Source organism: Diadema antillarum, unplaced genomic scaffold (genome assembly GCF_040938485.1).
Source record: "Diadema antillarum isolate AM-2024a unplaced genomic scaffold, OU_Dant_1.0 seq00001786_RagTag, whole genome shotgun sequence".
Lineage (NCBI taxonomy): Eukaryota > Metazoa > Echinodermata > Echinoidea > Diadematoida > Diadematidae > Diadema > Diadema antillarum.
The window spans coordinates 57,217-71,921 of NW_027272464.1; the positions used below are offsets into that span (position 1 = coordinate 57,217).

At 43.1% G+C, this 14,705-nt stretch overlaps 2 protein-coding genes across 2 annotated transcripts in view; one reads left to right on the forward strand and one right to left on the reverse strand.

Moving 5' to 3' along the window:
- LOC139712278 (fanconi-associated nuclease 1-like) overlaps positions 1 to 3,247 on the forward strand; it is a 28,434-nt gene extending 25,187 nt beyond the window's left edge. Inside the window, exons 15-16 of the mRNA XM_071624118.1 lie at positions 1,934 to 2,010; positions 3,170 to 3,247. Of these exons, the coding sequence (XP_071480219.1) occupies positions 1,934 to 2,010; positions 3,170 to 3,247 (155 nt within the window). The remainder of the gene's footprint in view (positions 1 to 1,933; positions 2,011 to 3,169) is intronic.
- A 7,310-nt stretch (positions 3,248 to 10,557) lies between these two features.
- Positions 10,558 to 11,151, reverse strand: LOC139712280 (putative deoxyribonuclease TATDN2). Its single transcript, XM_071624120.1, has one exon. The coding sequence runs from the start codon at positions 11,149 to 11,151 to the stop codon at positions 10,558 to 10,560; it is 594 nt and encodes a 197-aa protein (XP_071480221.1).
- Between the last annotated feature and the right edge of the window lie 3,554 nt (positions 11,152 to 14,705).

Sequence of the window (14,705 nt, forward strand, 5' to 3'; positions counted from 1 at the left end):
ATTATCCGGGGGGTAATTATCCGGGGGGTAATTATCCGAGGGGTAATTATCCGGGGGGTAGTTATCCGGGGGGTAGTTATCCGGGGGGTAGTTATCCTGGGGGTAGTTACCCAGGGGGTAGTTCTCCGGGGGGGTAGTTACCCAGGGGGTAGTTCTCCGGGGGGTAGTTATCCAGGGGGTAGTTCTCCGGGGGGTAGTTATCCAGGGGGTAGTTATCCGGGTGGTAGTTATCCAGGGGGTAGTTATCCGAGGGGGTAGTTATCCAGGGGTAGTTATCCGAGGGGTAGTTATCCAGGGGGTAGTTTTCCTAAGGGGGAATTGCCCTGGGGGGTGATTGCCCTTGGAGGGTAGTTGTCCCCGCCGAACGAGTTCGAGCAGGGGACTATGAAACGGGCTCCGTACGTGTGTGTGTCCGTGTGTCCGTGTGTCCGTCCGTCCGTCCGTCCGTCCGTGTGTCCGTCCGTGTGTGCGTCCGTGTGTGATCAAAATGTTCAAAATGCTACTCCTTCGCCATTTCTAACCCAATTTTGATTCTGTTTGCTTTATATGATAGCACTACATGGGAGCTTTGAAACTTCTATACAGAATTTCAGTTGTGACCTTTGACCTTGACCTTTGACCTATATTGTACATTTTGCTTCAAAATGCTACTCCTTCGCCATTTCTAACCCAATTTTGATTCCGTTTGCTTTATATGATGGCACTAGGTGAGGGCTTCAAAACTTCTACACAGAATTTTGACCTTTGACTTCTTTGACCTTTGACCTTGATTTTTGACCTACATTGTACATTGCCTACAAAATGCTACTCCTTCGCCATTTCTTACCCGATTTTGATTCCGTTTGCTTTATGTGATGGCACTAGGTGAGGGCTTCAAAACTTCTACACAGAATTTTGACCTTTGACTTCTTTGACCTTTGACCTTGATTTTTGACCTATATTGTACATTTTGCTACAAAATGCTACTCCTTCGCCATTTGTAACCCGATTTCAATTCCGTTTGCTTTAAGTGATGGCACTAGGTGAGGGCTTCAAAACTTCTACACAGAATTTTGACCTTTGACTTCTTTGACCTTTGACCTTGATTTTTGACCTGTATTGTACATTTTGCTACCAAATGCTACTCCTTCGCCATTTCTAACCCGATTTCGATTCCGTTTGCTTTATGTGATGGCACTAGGTGAGGGCTTCAAAACTTCTACACAGAATTTTGACCTTTGACTTCTTTGACCTTTGACCTTGATTTTTTTACCTATATTGTACATTGGCTACAAAATGCTACTCCTTCGCCATTTCTAACCCGATTTCGATTCCGTTTGCTTTATGTGATGGCACTAGGTGAGGGCTTCAAAACTTCTACATAGAATTTTGACCTTTGACTTCTTTGACCTTTGACCTTCATCTTTTTACCTATATTGTACATTTTGCTACTAAATGCTACTTCCGGCGGGGACATATATTACGCACCGCGTAATTTCTACTTTTCCTTGTTGTCCGGGGGGTAGTTGTCCTAGGGGGTAATTACCCTGGAGGGTAATTGCCCTTGGAGGGTAGTTGTCCGGGGGGTAGTTGCCCTAGGGGGGAATTGTCCTGGGGGGTAATTATCCGGGTGGTAGTTATCCGGAGGGTGGTTTTCCAGGGGGTACTGTTCCTAGAACCGTTCTTGTATATATATTTGATCAAAATTTTTCCTAACATGCTTTGTAAATGACTGCTGGTACATCTACATCCTCCTGGCATAACAAAAACTGCTTGCAGTGAAACTTGCACTGAAAATTCTTTTTTTGTACAGACACTGACAATCTGCATTCAGTATTTGATTGTAGCAGAATTGCATTGGCTGCCCATCTCATTATGTGCATCATTTTGGTAATAACACATGTGCTTGAAAGGTCATGTTTATTGGGTGGTTTTTTTTTCACCCTCGCTACAGCCGTTGGGAGCAAGCAGCTGAAGAGGAAGATTCTGGACAGCCAGGATTCCAACCCAGGATCCTCCAGCCAGGAGTCTGTGAGCAGTGTCTAGCAGGTGGCCATCCCCGTTTGCAGAGCTCCTAACCCTCCCTAATTCTGTGAGGAGGCTCCCTGAAAAACTGGAATATCTCTTCACATCCAGACAAGAGGATAATGATAAGCCTCCCTGATTTGGGGAATTTATTCTGGCCCATTATGATGTCAAACACGCAAGTATCTCCCTGATTGCTCGTTGGAATATTCTCCTACTTTGATGAGGGAATGTTTGGTACCCTCTGGGCTGGATAACTCCATTGCCTCATGATACAATGTACCACCCACCTTTTGCAGAACTACCTCCATTGTCTTTGTATCCAAAAGATGGTGTAAAGAAAAAAAAAATAGAGAGTGTCTTGTACTCCTTTGTAGGACCTGATGCATCTGAATGTTAATTTTTGTGGTGTTATGCAAGTTAACTAGGGTCGGTTGTGAGGTCATCAGTGTTATTCACCTCTCTTTCAGCACTCACATATAATACTAGTTTTGATGTCCGCACACCAGACCACAAAGCCTGCATTGATTTTTTACTGTATGACTCACCACTTTGCGATTTTGCACCTGCATAAAATTTCCCCAACATTTGATCCAACGTTTTCAAGTCGAAATCTACGTCCCCTAGTGCTGCGCAAAAAGCCTTGAATATCCCAAGGCTGAACTTCAACTGTCGCTTTGTATTTCTTTGTATTTCTTTTTTTTTTAACTAACAGTAACGATAAATACAGCTGCAACAAGAACTCAATTATAGACTTAGACTCAAAACCAGGAGTCTTAGAAGTATGCATAAGAGAAGAGTGTGATACCACAGCTAATGCCGAAACCGAAAGGGTTGTCAAAGCTGAATAACACATGCAAAGAAGATAAAACCTTCAGAAGAACGCCCAAAAGGGAAGAGCGAATAAAACTAACACACACGTAAAACTCCAGGAAGAGAAAACTTGGAAATCACAAAGTAAGATCAGAAGGAGTACATTCATTAGCTGAAGCTGCATAAATAATGCTTAATATAAAGAAAATGACTTTGGAAAGAACTATAGTACGAGCAAGCTACTTCTTGGACTTCTTGGCTCGCGTAGAGGTGGTGGGAGCCTTGCGTTTGACAACTCGCCTGGGAGGAGAAGCAGACCTCTCCACAATTGTCTCTTCTTCCCCCGAGGTAGACTCAGCCTCAACTGCTTCCTGGACTTGTGCGCTGCCAGCATCTGATGCTAGGCTCAGTTGAGTTGCTGTGGCTTTGACTCCAAATAACACAGCTTGTCCGGGTAGAGAAGAAAGGTTTTTTCCCTTCCTCTTTCAGTTTTAGAAACTTGGGTTGTTTCTTTTTCCGTAGTTGCTGAACACGCCAAGATAAGTCTTCTGCGACAAAGACACAGGTTCCTGGTTATTTTGCTGATACTTGGACTGCTTCAGCTTCTGAATGTATTTTTTCGGGATCTTTCCCTTCGCAGCAAAGGTAGCAAACGCCACATGAATCCTCCTTGGCTGTCTTGGTTTTCCTTCAGGATGGGAAACGGGCCAAGTTTGTGTCCTGTGGACCCTTTCTACTTGTGCTATGTCGTCATTAGCAGCATCAGCATAGCGGAGGAAATCGACCACTCTTTTATGGCAATCTTCCTTCTCTACTTCTGACAACCCAAAGATCACCAGATTGCACCTTCTACTTTGGTTCTCCAAGTCGTCTAGTTTTTCAACCAGACTCTTGTTTTCTTCTCTGAGCCGTTTCACTTCATCTTTGACACTACACAGGTCGAACTGTCCGCTGTTCATGCCGTACAGCGTTCCGTACACTGCTTAGTATGCACAGGGACAAGGAGCCGTATAATGCATGCAGCGTAAACCTACTACCCTGCCAGTCGCTCACCCCTTCAACGCTATTGCCCTGAGACAACCCTGTCTCCCTGCAATCAGTGCTAAAACCCAATCCGCGACCTGATAGCCAATACGCAGCCGCAACGATTATCTGCGCGAACAATATGCACGCACGTATACAATGTATGTGGCCTTTGCCCTGTGACCTCCCAACCATTACAATTGATTAAATATTTGCAAAGAAAAACCATACAAATTCTGCTGTCTGCGCCAATAAAGTGGGATTTGCTCCACTTCAGTGAAATAGGTACTCACCGATATTCAGAATGGCCCTATGCACCCGATGCTGACTGATTTTCTGAGAGGGTTTGTAATCCACATCCGTCAGCCACACAAGTCCAGTCATCAAGCGTCAGTCAGAGGTTAAGGGGGGTCCGTAGTCACCTGACAGGGTCGAAGGTGTCAGTCATGTGACCGTGTAGTCAGGTTAAAGTCGCAGTCTGGGTCTGGCCATGGAGCTACTAACAGAGATTAACCATTAAAACAAAGACATGTGAGGCCATATCTGGCTCTTGACCCTCTGTGTCCCCACATCTTTTGGCAAACTCTTGTAATTCATTGTTCAAGTCACCTAGATCTGTGAATCCAATTACCTTTTTTGAGGATTGTGAGTAAATCAGGCCCGACTTCACTTTCATCTCATCAATAATGATGGAGACATTGCGTTTATATTCGGGAAGAGAAGAAAAGTTAATGTCCTCCATGAGATGATTGATGAAATCTTCATTGAATCCAGGATCTATTTTGCAGTAACTGGTATACTGTTTCAGTGTGTTTTTGTGGGGCAGATTCAAAAATCCAGAGCCACGTAACAGGTCATAAGCAGCTGCCGATTTTGATTGCAGAGCAACACAAAACCTCGGTATGGCCGGGTGCCAATGCATTTGTTTGGGATTTTGTGATAAGGCCTTCAGTTGTTCATCCCACAGCAGCCTCTGTGGTGTTCCTTCGGCCAAAACCTCTTCTACATGATGTTGTTGAGTAGTGAAAAGTGTGGTAAATGTATCGTGCTGTTCCTCGTTAAGTTCTTCACTTTCCTCTACAAAAAATTTGGATATAGTACAACTGTATCTTCCAGGCTGCTTATTCTTTGTTTCATTTTTGTCTTCTCTTTCGTGGCTTGTTTCAAGTGCTTTAATAGTTTATCTTTCCTCATAAATCTATAATTTGTTCTAGCAGTAGGGGAGGATGTATCTGAAACACGCTTCATCAGGGCTTGTATACTGCTTCGGTATATGGCACATGGGCCACGACGACCACTAACTGTTGACAAAACAGGACAATGAATATGACGCACTGTCTTGCAGCCAGGGTGTTTGAAAACAGGCCGGCTTCCAAAGTCTGCTGTAGACAAATCAAAGCTCTCCGGCTTCCCTGGACATATGTAGCATGACTGAAGTAGATTCAAACCACTTGCTGATTCTGCATGGGCTAGATTCTTAGGAAGATCACGGAATGGAGTATGAGAGGAATATCAATTACCCTACTGTAGCAGCGTAGGGTCCATGCACCATCATTCATAATTGTGATATATTTTTCAGTTATTCCCTCTGTATCCACTGTGAATAAATGAAGTCTTTCTTCCTGAAGACTGCTACTTATGTTCACTTTCAGCGCCTCTTCATACCAGGTTTGCAAGTCAATCTGATTTGCTGATGACGATGGACAGATAACACAGTCCTCTGTATGTTGAGCAAAGGTTACAAATGAGATATTGAGAATACACTGTTGCTTCTTCCTTTGCTTTGCATTCCAGCGAGTTTCTTTTCTGTCACACAAAATACAAATGGAAGGTGGATTCATGTCACTGTTATCCTGTCCCACATCTATATCAAGGGCAGGTTGGAGAACACCAGACCATTTTTCTTTGGGAAACAACCTGTCATGTTGCCCTCCACACAGCTGGCATGTACTCCTTAAATGCAGTTTTTGATGATCCATAGTCTCAAACCTGAAAGTAAAAAGAAAAAATAAATCAATAAAAAACCAAATGTGAGTACATATCTTTTCATATTATGTTATAATGACCAAGAGCTAACATAATCTCCTAATGGGTTATTTTTTAACTCAACACAGCACACTCAAGATGGCTTTGCCTCAAGATGAAAAAAACAAACAAACAATGGCTGAAAATGTAATGTTATTGATGAAGCATTTTCTTAATTACAAATACAACCACACTTGCTTGAGACCTGGTCTGCCGTGCTAGTCAGGCAAGTCTTGAATAGTGACAGCATGGAGCTAGGACTAGGTGAGGTGACAGTGTGGTACGTACACGCTGTAGGTTCTATTAGAGTAGTACATACTTTAGTACATAGGTCTCCTTCCCTCCTTTATCAGTTTGTATTTGTAAATTGTAATCAAACCAACATGCACAAATGACTATGACATTGCAAATGTTCACATGTTCATACATTTATGTGAGGACTCAAGGGTTGAAAAGAATGATTTTTCATTTCTTTCTTCCCTCTTTTCTTTGTTGTTTTTAATTACAAATTGTCTAATTCGCATGTAATTAGTCTTCAATATCTCACGGTGTTTCGGAAATAAACGCCATCGGTAGACGTTCCACCATGGAACATCAATGCATGGGACTACACAAACTGCAACTGCTCCGTAGACTTTGAGCATATTCGATTATAAACATGATTCTGAATTAATTATAGCTACAAATAGTGAATCTGCAGTGAAACAGATTGTTCAACATGTAATACCTTCGTTTAGTATGTAAATCACGACAATGATACGACCAGCATGTGGCAGCGCAGTATGTTATTTATTGTCTCATCGGTGCAGCCTATTGTATCACTGCACTATCGACACGATCGATAATGGCCGCCACGCTGTCCCGAACAAACACAAAGACAAATAACAGCTGTCTTCACATCGGTCTAAATAAAATGTATGCAATTGTGTGCAGTCAATACTAATGTAAGATTGTACACTGTAACAACAGCTGTCAAAATATCTCCTGTAAATGGCACTCTAGAGACGAGAATTTATTAGCGTTGGCAAGGCAGTCCACACTTGCCTCTGGCCTGCACTCGATCGAGTATTGTGAGGGAATATATAATCACTAATGATTAACAAAGGCACATCATTACTACAAGTCCACAAATCCAAAATATCTTTGTGTTACAAGTGTACTTACTTTTGTTCTTGCAGAAATCAGTACCTGGGTACTTTTACACTGACAGGGTCAATGATGGCATCCTTCAGTCTAAAGAATACTCAGGACTGCTTTCACACAGACTTACACTTTCACTTTTCACTTGCTGAAGCTGTCAACATGCTTTCCCCTAAACTGCCACCATGTAACATTCTTGTCTTACTATCTTCCAACAAAATAACAATCAGACAGGGTTCTTCATTGTGTGGAAATGTAAAATTCACACTTGTACTCTACATGTGTTTTGTTGTGTATTTAGTTGAAGAGTGCCCACAGTTTGAATAGGCAGTATAACCATACATCAGAAACTTTACATAACATTACAGATATCTGTATTTAAATATGTTGTTTAACAAAAGCAACAACACTTTGGTTGAGATCAGACAGGACAAGGATCAACTTATTTTAACACTATTTTAAAGGGTGTGTACAGTTCTGGTCGAGGTGAGGATTTAGCTTTTAACGTTTTGCAAGATATTCAGAAACCACTCTATGAGATGTCAAAGAGCATGCAATTCTAAGGGGTATCAAAAGTTTATTTGATGAAAATCGGTTTTGAAATGGCTGAGATATCCAAAAACAAGGTGAAACAAAGAGATCCTAATAAAGTTGTGGCCTGTCGCCTGTTATTATTATTACTATTTTGGATATCTCAGCCATTTGAAAACCAATTTTCATCAAATAAACATTGAATCCTTCTTAAAATTACATGCTCTTTCATATTTCATAAGAGGTTTCTCATTATCTCACTTAAGAATGTTCAAAACATGAATCCCCACCTCAACCAGTACTGTACAGTCCCTTTAACATCAAGACTTTTACAAGTTTCTATCAAGCTGTAACCATTATTCGTCACATACCAATCCATACTGAAGCGACCTGTGATGACACAATTCTTTTTAAGATCAGATTTTCAACATAGAAAATTATCCTGGGCCGACTCTAACCCACATTTAAAAGCAGCCACATCTTTAATCTCAATAAAATCATCTAACATTCCAGTTCTAGAATTAAAGTCACCAATCAAAACCACAGGCAAATCAAGACTAACTCGGAAATTTATTGAATCCTCGGATAAGTTGTCAAAAACTTCGTTATGGTGAAAAGGAGAACCTTCACAAGGGAGATAAACCGCACCTAGAATAAAAGGAGTACATAACATATTATCATTATATTTCAACCAGAACACAAATTCCCAACAAGAGTCACCTATAACTTCAATCTGATTGGGAAGAGCAGATCTGACATACACAAAAATACTGTGAGCTCCCCCACACTTACATGTATGTTTCAAATTTTTCACTGGCATGACAAAAGACTGAAAACCAGAAATGCATTCCAAATCCTCAGTAGAGTTACATTGGGTATCTGACAAACAAACGATATCAAAGTCCTGAACAAAATTTTCTCATACACCTAGTCTAAGCTTACTTTGCAGTCAAAACACATTTAAAGCAGCGACGTTAACAAAAGTCCTTTTTTGCTCTTCAAAGTCTTGTGAGACTTGGCAGGGGCCTGGCTGTTCCTAGCAGGATAGGAAGAATTCAAGCTCCACAACCTTCTTCTCATCCCATCCAACTTTCCAAAGGTCGTCAGGGCTGTCAATGACTCTTGTCTCCTCTCCTCCATTGACCACCTGTTTGCCATAGATGCTCCCATCTACAGACCAGACACTTTTCACGGACACATCCTTCTTAAGCTCACGCAGCATCTTGCTGCGCAATGGTGTCAAGTCGTCGTCGACATACACCCTCTTGTATGCCTCCATTTTTCGTAGGTGTCATTAAAATGTTGTTGGACATGAATCCATTAATGTGGCATGGTGTTCTTTGTTCTATTTCATCCTTTCGTGGAAATTTCCAATTCTCTTGATTCAGAAGTACTTCTTCAGTACTACATAGTGCCTTGCCCTAGATCTAGTGTAGTAGGGCAGGCTAATCTTGCTTCAAACTTGATTTTGTACCCATTATTTCAACTGCTTCAGGAATAGAATTGTCAGAAGTGATTCTTTCCCATGCTTGGGAATAAAGCCTCACTCGACCACAAGCTGGTTACACGTCATCATTTGTAGGCTATTGGGGTGTGATCGTGTCCTGGGGCATGTCAGTAGCCATTTTCTCTGTAGTGCTTTGTAGCCTTCCTGCGATCACGAAAATGTAAACAAAGAAAATGGCAACTGCATAGTTTAGCGAACTTTTCCAAAGTTATTCTGCCAATCAACATCGATCTATCATTCAAAAAGATACTCAGTATGGAAAGTTTTCCATAAACAAGGAGATCGAAACTGTACATCATTCAACTCTTAAGATCTAAGGTAGATCTTGATCTAGTAGAAGCTAGATGTACACCGTAGCTAGAACCATATAGGCATAGCATAGACCCCTATTGTATCGACCACATTAGACTCTGAGTCTTAGTATTGATGAAGGGCATTTTTCTTCATACTGTTGTAGTTACTGACCGCGCCACCCTACCCCAGGTGCGGGTTAATTACTACATGTGCACTTGCGATATCACGCTAGTGTTGTGGCTGAGCGGTAGGCAACCTTTACCACTCAGAATCTTACCTAAATATGTTATCTTACCTACACCTTACTCTAACAAAACTAACTATACTACTACAACTACTGCTTGGCTCACCTGCGGTTCCTTGAGGATCTTGCTTCGCGTTTATGGCTGATGACTGACGATTGGAGTAGAGTTTCAGGAATATACGTCCGTACTTGTAATCATTCATCCAACCAGCGCCTTGGCCGTCCAATCAGGAGACAGGACTGCAGCCCCCCAATTTGCATAAAGCCCTCCCCGATTAACCCATTCTACTAACTAGGGATGTTCAACCCTACTTCCAAAAGACGAACCCAATTTACTGCTACACTCCCCCCCCCCCCCCCCCCCATCCCATAAAAGAGGAGAAGCTCGGGGGTCTCGTCTTTAACGTGGGTTCTCTGGTGGAACTCGCGGTCCCTTTCGAATTCTCCCAAGAGATTCCAGGGCGCTCGTCGCTTCGGTAGAAAACTTAGTCCGAGAGACAGCCCACGGTTCTCAACTTGTAAGAACACCCCAATCCCTGGTACACCGGAGCCTGCAGGGGTTCCCGGAGGATCGGGTAGCCCGAATTGGACTACTCCGCATGCTCAGGGGGAATCTCCCTGCCGATGTACCACTAACAACTATTAATTAAATCCCCACAAATTATCCAAACCTTTAGCCCAAAAATCCTAGGTCCCCACATAATAATTCTCACATGTACTCCTTAAGAGTACTCGTCTGAACACAATACAACTATCTACCTAATTAACTCCTGAGGTCCACCCAAACTTTCGCTAACTCAACAAAAACCATCGGGGCACCTCGAGCAATGCCCAAAACACTGGGGCTTAACAAACAACAACTAACAATGCGACTCCCTAGGTGGGTCGGCGAAAGGAAAGGTAGAGACAGAAATGTAGAAGGAAACCAAAGGGCAAGGCAGAAAGGACAGCAAGAAAGGCCAGTCCCAGAGAATGCTCACATTCGGTAGAGCCTGTGGGCATTCACTGTGGCAGCGTTGCAGATCCGCTTCATTGACTCCCCTCGGATCTCGGCAACTGCCTTTGCTACCTCGCCGAGATAACGTGGCGAATTACAACGAGTCGCCGAGAGTGGCTTCAGGTGAGGGGCATCTGTGTCCAGCAGCAACCGCTGGAGGGGAAGATCCTGCAGCACCTGCTGGGACGGGAATGCCATTCGGGCAAACGCCATGGTGTACCCAAAGTGACATTCTGGAAGTGCCGCCATCCACCTTTGTACCTGAGTCGTGGAGCCGGTGCAGCAATGCAAGTGGATCCGGGTATCCGGTGGACAATGCTTCTGCATGATCTCGCGGCAATGCTGATGAGCAGCCTCCCCATCGGGATCACCCCGACTGCCGCGCACATGCAGGACATGCACTTTCCCGATGGTCCCGATCCTCAGGATCCGTTCCATGAGGCCCAACTGGACGGTCCAGCGAGAATCGGGGACGGAGTAGTCCAGCCCCAGCTCACTGACTCCCGCGACTCTGGCGTCTTTGAACAATTGTTCCAGCACAAAAGATCTGCCGGTCGGAGGTCCTGTCAGCATGCTTGGGATGGATGCCCACTACTACCTTCCACCGGGCGTCCTCCGGGAACACTATGCTGGAGTAATGGTCGGGGTCACAATAATTTCGAACCCCTCCGACCACACTCACAGGCATCTTAGGAGGGCGGCCTACCCTCCTCGTCAAGGTCGGACCCAGACCCTTAAGCTTGAGGAAATGCTCCATCCTGTCCAGATGGAAGTGGGAATCAATGACTAAGGGAGGGGAACCGGCCCCTTTGGCCTGTGGTCGGACGGTACCACGAGGGGTCCCTGCAGCCGACGCCCTACCTAGCTACCGCTGCCGCCTCGCCATCATTTTCAGGCACCCCTCGCATGATAACATTGTCTCTCTTAGAATACTGTTCTACCTCGTCCAGTCTGTTGTCGTGATTTTGAATTGTGGCCTGCACCTTCTGCACGGACACCTGCGGGCCACTCACAAGTTGATGTGTGACGGACTGCACCATTGGCAACAATGCAGCAACCACAGCCTTCACTATGTCTCCCACAAGCTGCCGGTTTCAACCCTCACGGTCAGGGACAAGCTGCATTGCCCCCTCTACCACCTCATTAATCTTGAAAGACACATCAGTATCCCCTTCAATCTCAAGTGTGGCAAACTTGTTAGAAATGGTTGCCATGGCAAGACGAGGTCACAGTTGACAAGTGATGAAAGTAATATGAGCAGCAAACACAAAATCCAGTAGGTGAGACAGTGAAAACAAAACATGTGATGTAGAGATAACAACAGCTGTCAATATATCTCCTTTAAATGGCACTCCAGAGACGAGAATTTATTAGCGTTGGCAAGGCAGTCCACACTTGCCTCTGGCCTGCACTCGATCGAGTATTGTGAGGGAATATATAATCACTAATGATTAACAAAGGCACATCATTACTACAAGTCCACAAATCCAAAATATCTTTGTGTTACAAGTGTACTTACTTTTGTTCTTGCAGAAATCAGTACCTGGGTACTTTTACACTGACAGGGTCAATGATGGCATCCTTCAGTCTAAAGAATACTCAGGACTGCTTTCACACAGACTTACACTTTCACTTTTCACTTGCTGAAGCTGTCAACATGCTTTCCACTAAACTGCCACCAGGTAACATTCTTGTCTTACTACATTTTTTGTATCTTCCAACAAAATAACAATCAGACATGGTTTTTCATTGTGTGGAAATGTAAAATTCACACTTGTACTCTACATGTGTTTTGTTGTGTATTTAGTTGAAGAGTGCCCGCAGTTTGAATAGGCAGTATAACCATACATCAGAAACTTTACATATCCATATTTAAATATGTTGTTTAACAAAAGCAACAACACTATGGTTGAGATCAGACAGGACAAGGATCAACCTATTTTAACACTATTTTAACATAAAGACTTTTACAAGTTTCTAACAAGCTGTAACCATTAAGGTGCATTCACATTGCATTCGACACGACAGCACGACACGACACAACGACACGACACACGACAGAAACAAATTACTCCAGTGCAAACCCAATGAGACCATTCACATTTCAAGCATGTCGTGTTGTCCTTCCTGATTCGACGAGGACACGACATAATTTGTCGATTTAGCAAATCGCTCTCAGAGCGATTTTTCAAGCACGACACACGACACTCTTTGCGGGGGTAAAGTTTTAGCCAATCACAAACAAGTATCCTCTTGTTAAGTTTGCTCATGTCGCTGGAAGCAGGAATCAAGCGAAGCCTCTCTATGGACTTTTACATACAAATACCAAAGTTGTAATCGCTTAACCTTTTCAGTCCCATATATGTAAGAAACTGCGTTGTTAACACATTGAAGTCAGTACTAAGTATTAATTATCTACGAAGGTGGATGGAGCATCTTTTTATAATAATTCATCAGTCTCACCTAAGGCAAATTGCCATTCTCTCGAGGGAAGATATTGCCGCTCGGAAAGTGGTGGATTGCTTCTCTATGTCGTCACTGATGAGGTGATGGAGTTGCGTGAACTTGTCAACACCCATTCTGAAGTAACCATAAAACCTGTCTTCATGACTCAGTAATTCTCTCACCAAGTGGGAATATTCCCCCAGCGATGACCTCTTTTGGTTTATCTCATGCACCCATTCTCTTCTTCCTACTACAAACAAATACGAGCAGGCGATAACCGCAGCTTCCTCATCATCAAATACGGGGGTCGCCATTTTCATTGTTTGTTGCCATGGTAATGGTATTAGATGGACTACAAATCGAATGACATCCAACACGACATTTATGGGTGTGTCGTGCTTAGTGTGAACGGAAAATCGAATGTCGTGTCGAAGTGTCGTGTCGTGTCGTGTCGTGTCGTGCTGTCGTGTCGAATGCAATGTAAATGCACCTTTATTCTTCACATACCTATCCATACTGAAGCGACCTGTGATGACATGATTCTTTTCAAGATCAGATTTTCAACATAGAAAATTATCCTGGGCCAACTCTAACTCACCTTCAAAAGCAGCCACATCTTTAATCTCAATAAATCATCTAAAATTCCAGTTCTAGAATTAAAGTCACCAAATAAAACCACAGGCAAACCAAGTCTAATTCAGAAATTTATCAAATCCTCAGATAATTAGTCGTCAAAAACTCCGTTATGGTGAAAATGAGAACCTTCACAAGGGAGATAAACCACACCTAGAATAAAAGGAGTACATAACATATTATTATATTTCAGCCAGAACACAAATTCCCAACAAGAGTCACCTATAACTTCAATCTGATTGGGAAGAGCAGATCTGACGTACACACAAATACCGTGAGCTCCCCCACACTTATGTTTCAAATGTTTCACTGGCATTACAAAAGACTGAAAACCAGAAATGCATTCCAAATCCTCAGTAGAGTTACATCTGGTTTCTGACAAACAAACGATATCAAAGTCCTGAGCAAAATTTTCTCATACACCTGGTCTAAGCTTACTTTGCAGTCCAAACACATTTAAAGCAGCGACGTTAACAAAAGTCCTTTTTTGCTCTTCAAAGTCTTGTGAGACTTGGCAGGGGCCTGGCCGGTCCTAGCAGGATAGGAAGAATTCAAGCTCCACAACCTTCTTCTCATCCCATCCAACTTTCCAAAGGTCATCAAGGCTGTTGATGACTCTTGTCTCCTCTCTCCCATTGACAGCCTGTTTGCAATAGATTCTCCCATCTACAGACCAGACACTTTTCATGGACACATCCTTCTTAAGCTCACGCAGCATCTTGCTGCGCAATGGTGTCAAGTCGTCGTCGACATACACCCTCTTGTATGCCTCCATTTTTCTTAGGTGTCATTAAAATGTTGTTGTTGAACATGAATCCATTGATGTGGCATGGTGTTCTTTGTTCTATTACATCCTTTTGCGGAAATGTCAAATTTCAGTCTGAATTCTTTTGGATTCAGAAGCACTTCTTCAAAACTACATGTAGTGCCTTGCCTTAGATCTCGTGGGCAGACTAATCTTGGTTCAAACTCAAGTATTTTTTTTACCCATTATTTAACTGCTTCAGGAATACACTGTAGTATTGTCAGAAGTGATTCTTTCCCATGCT

Coding starts and splice junctions, on each gene's coding strand:
- LOC139712280 (XM_071624120.1), bottom strand. CDS start 11,151: ATGCTGACAGGACCTCCGACCGGCAGATCTTTTGTGCTGGAACAATTG.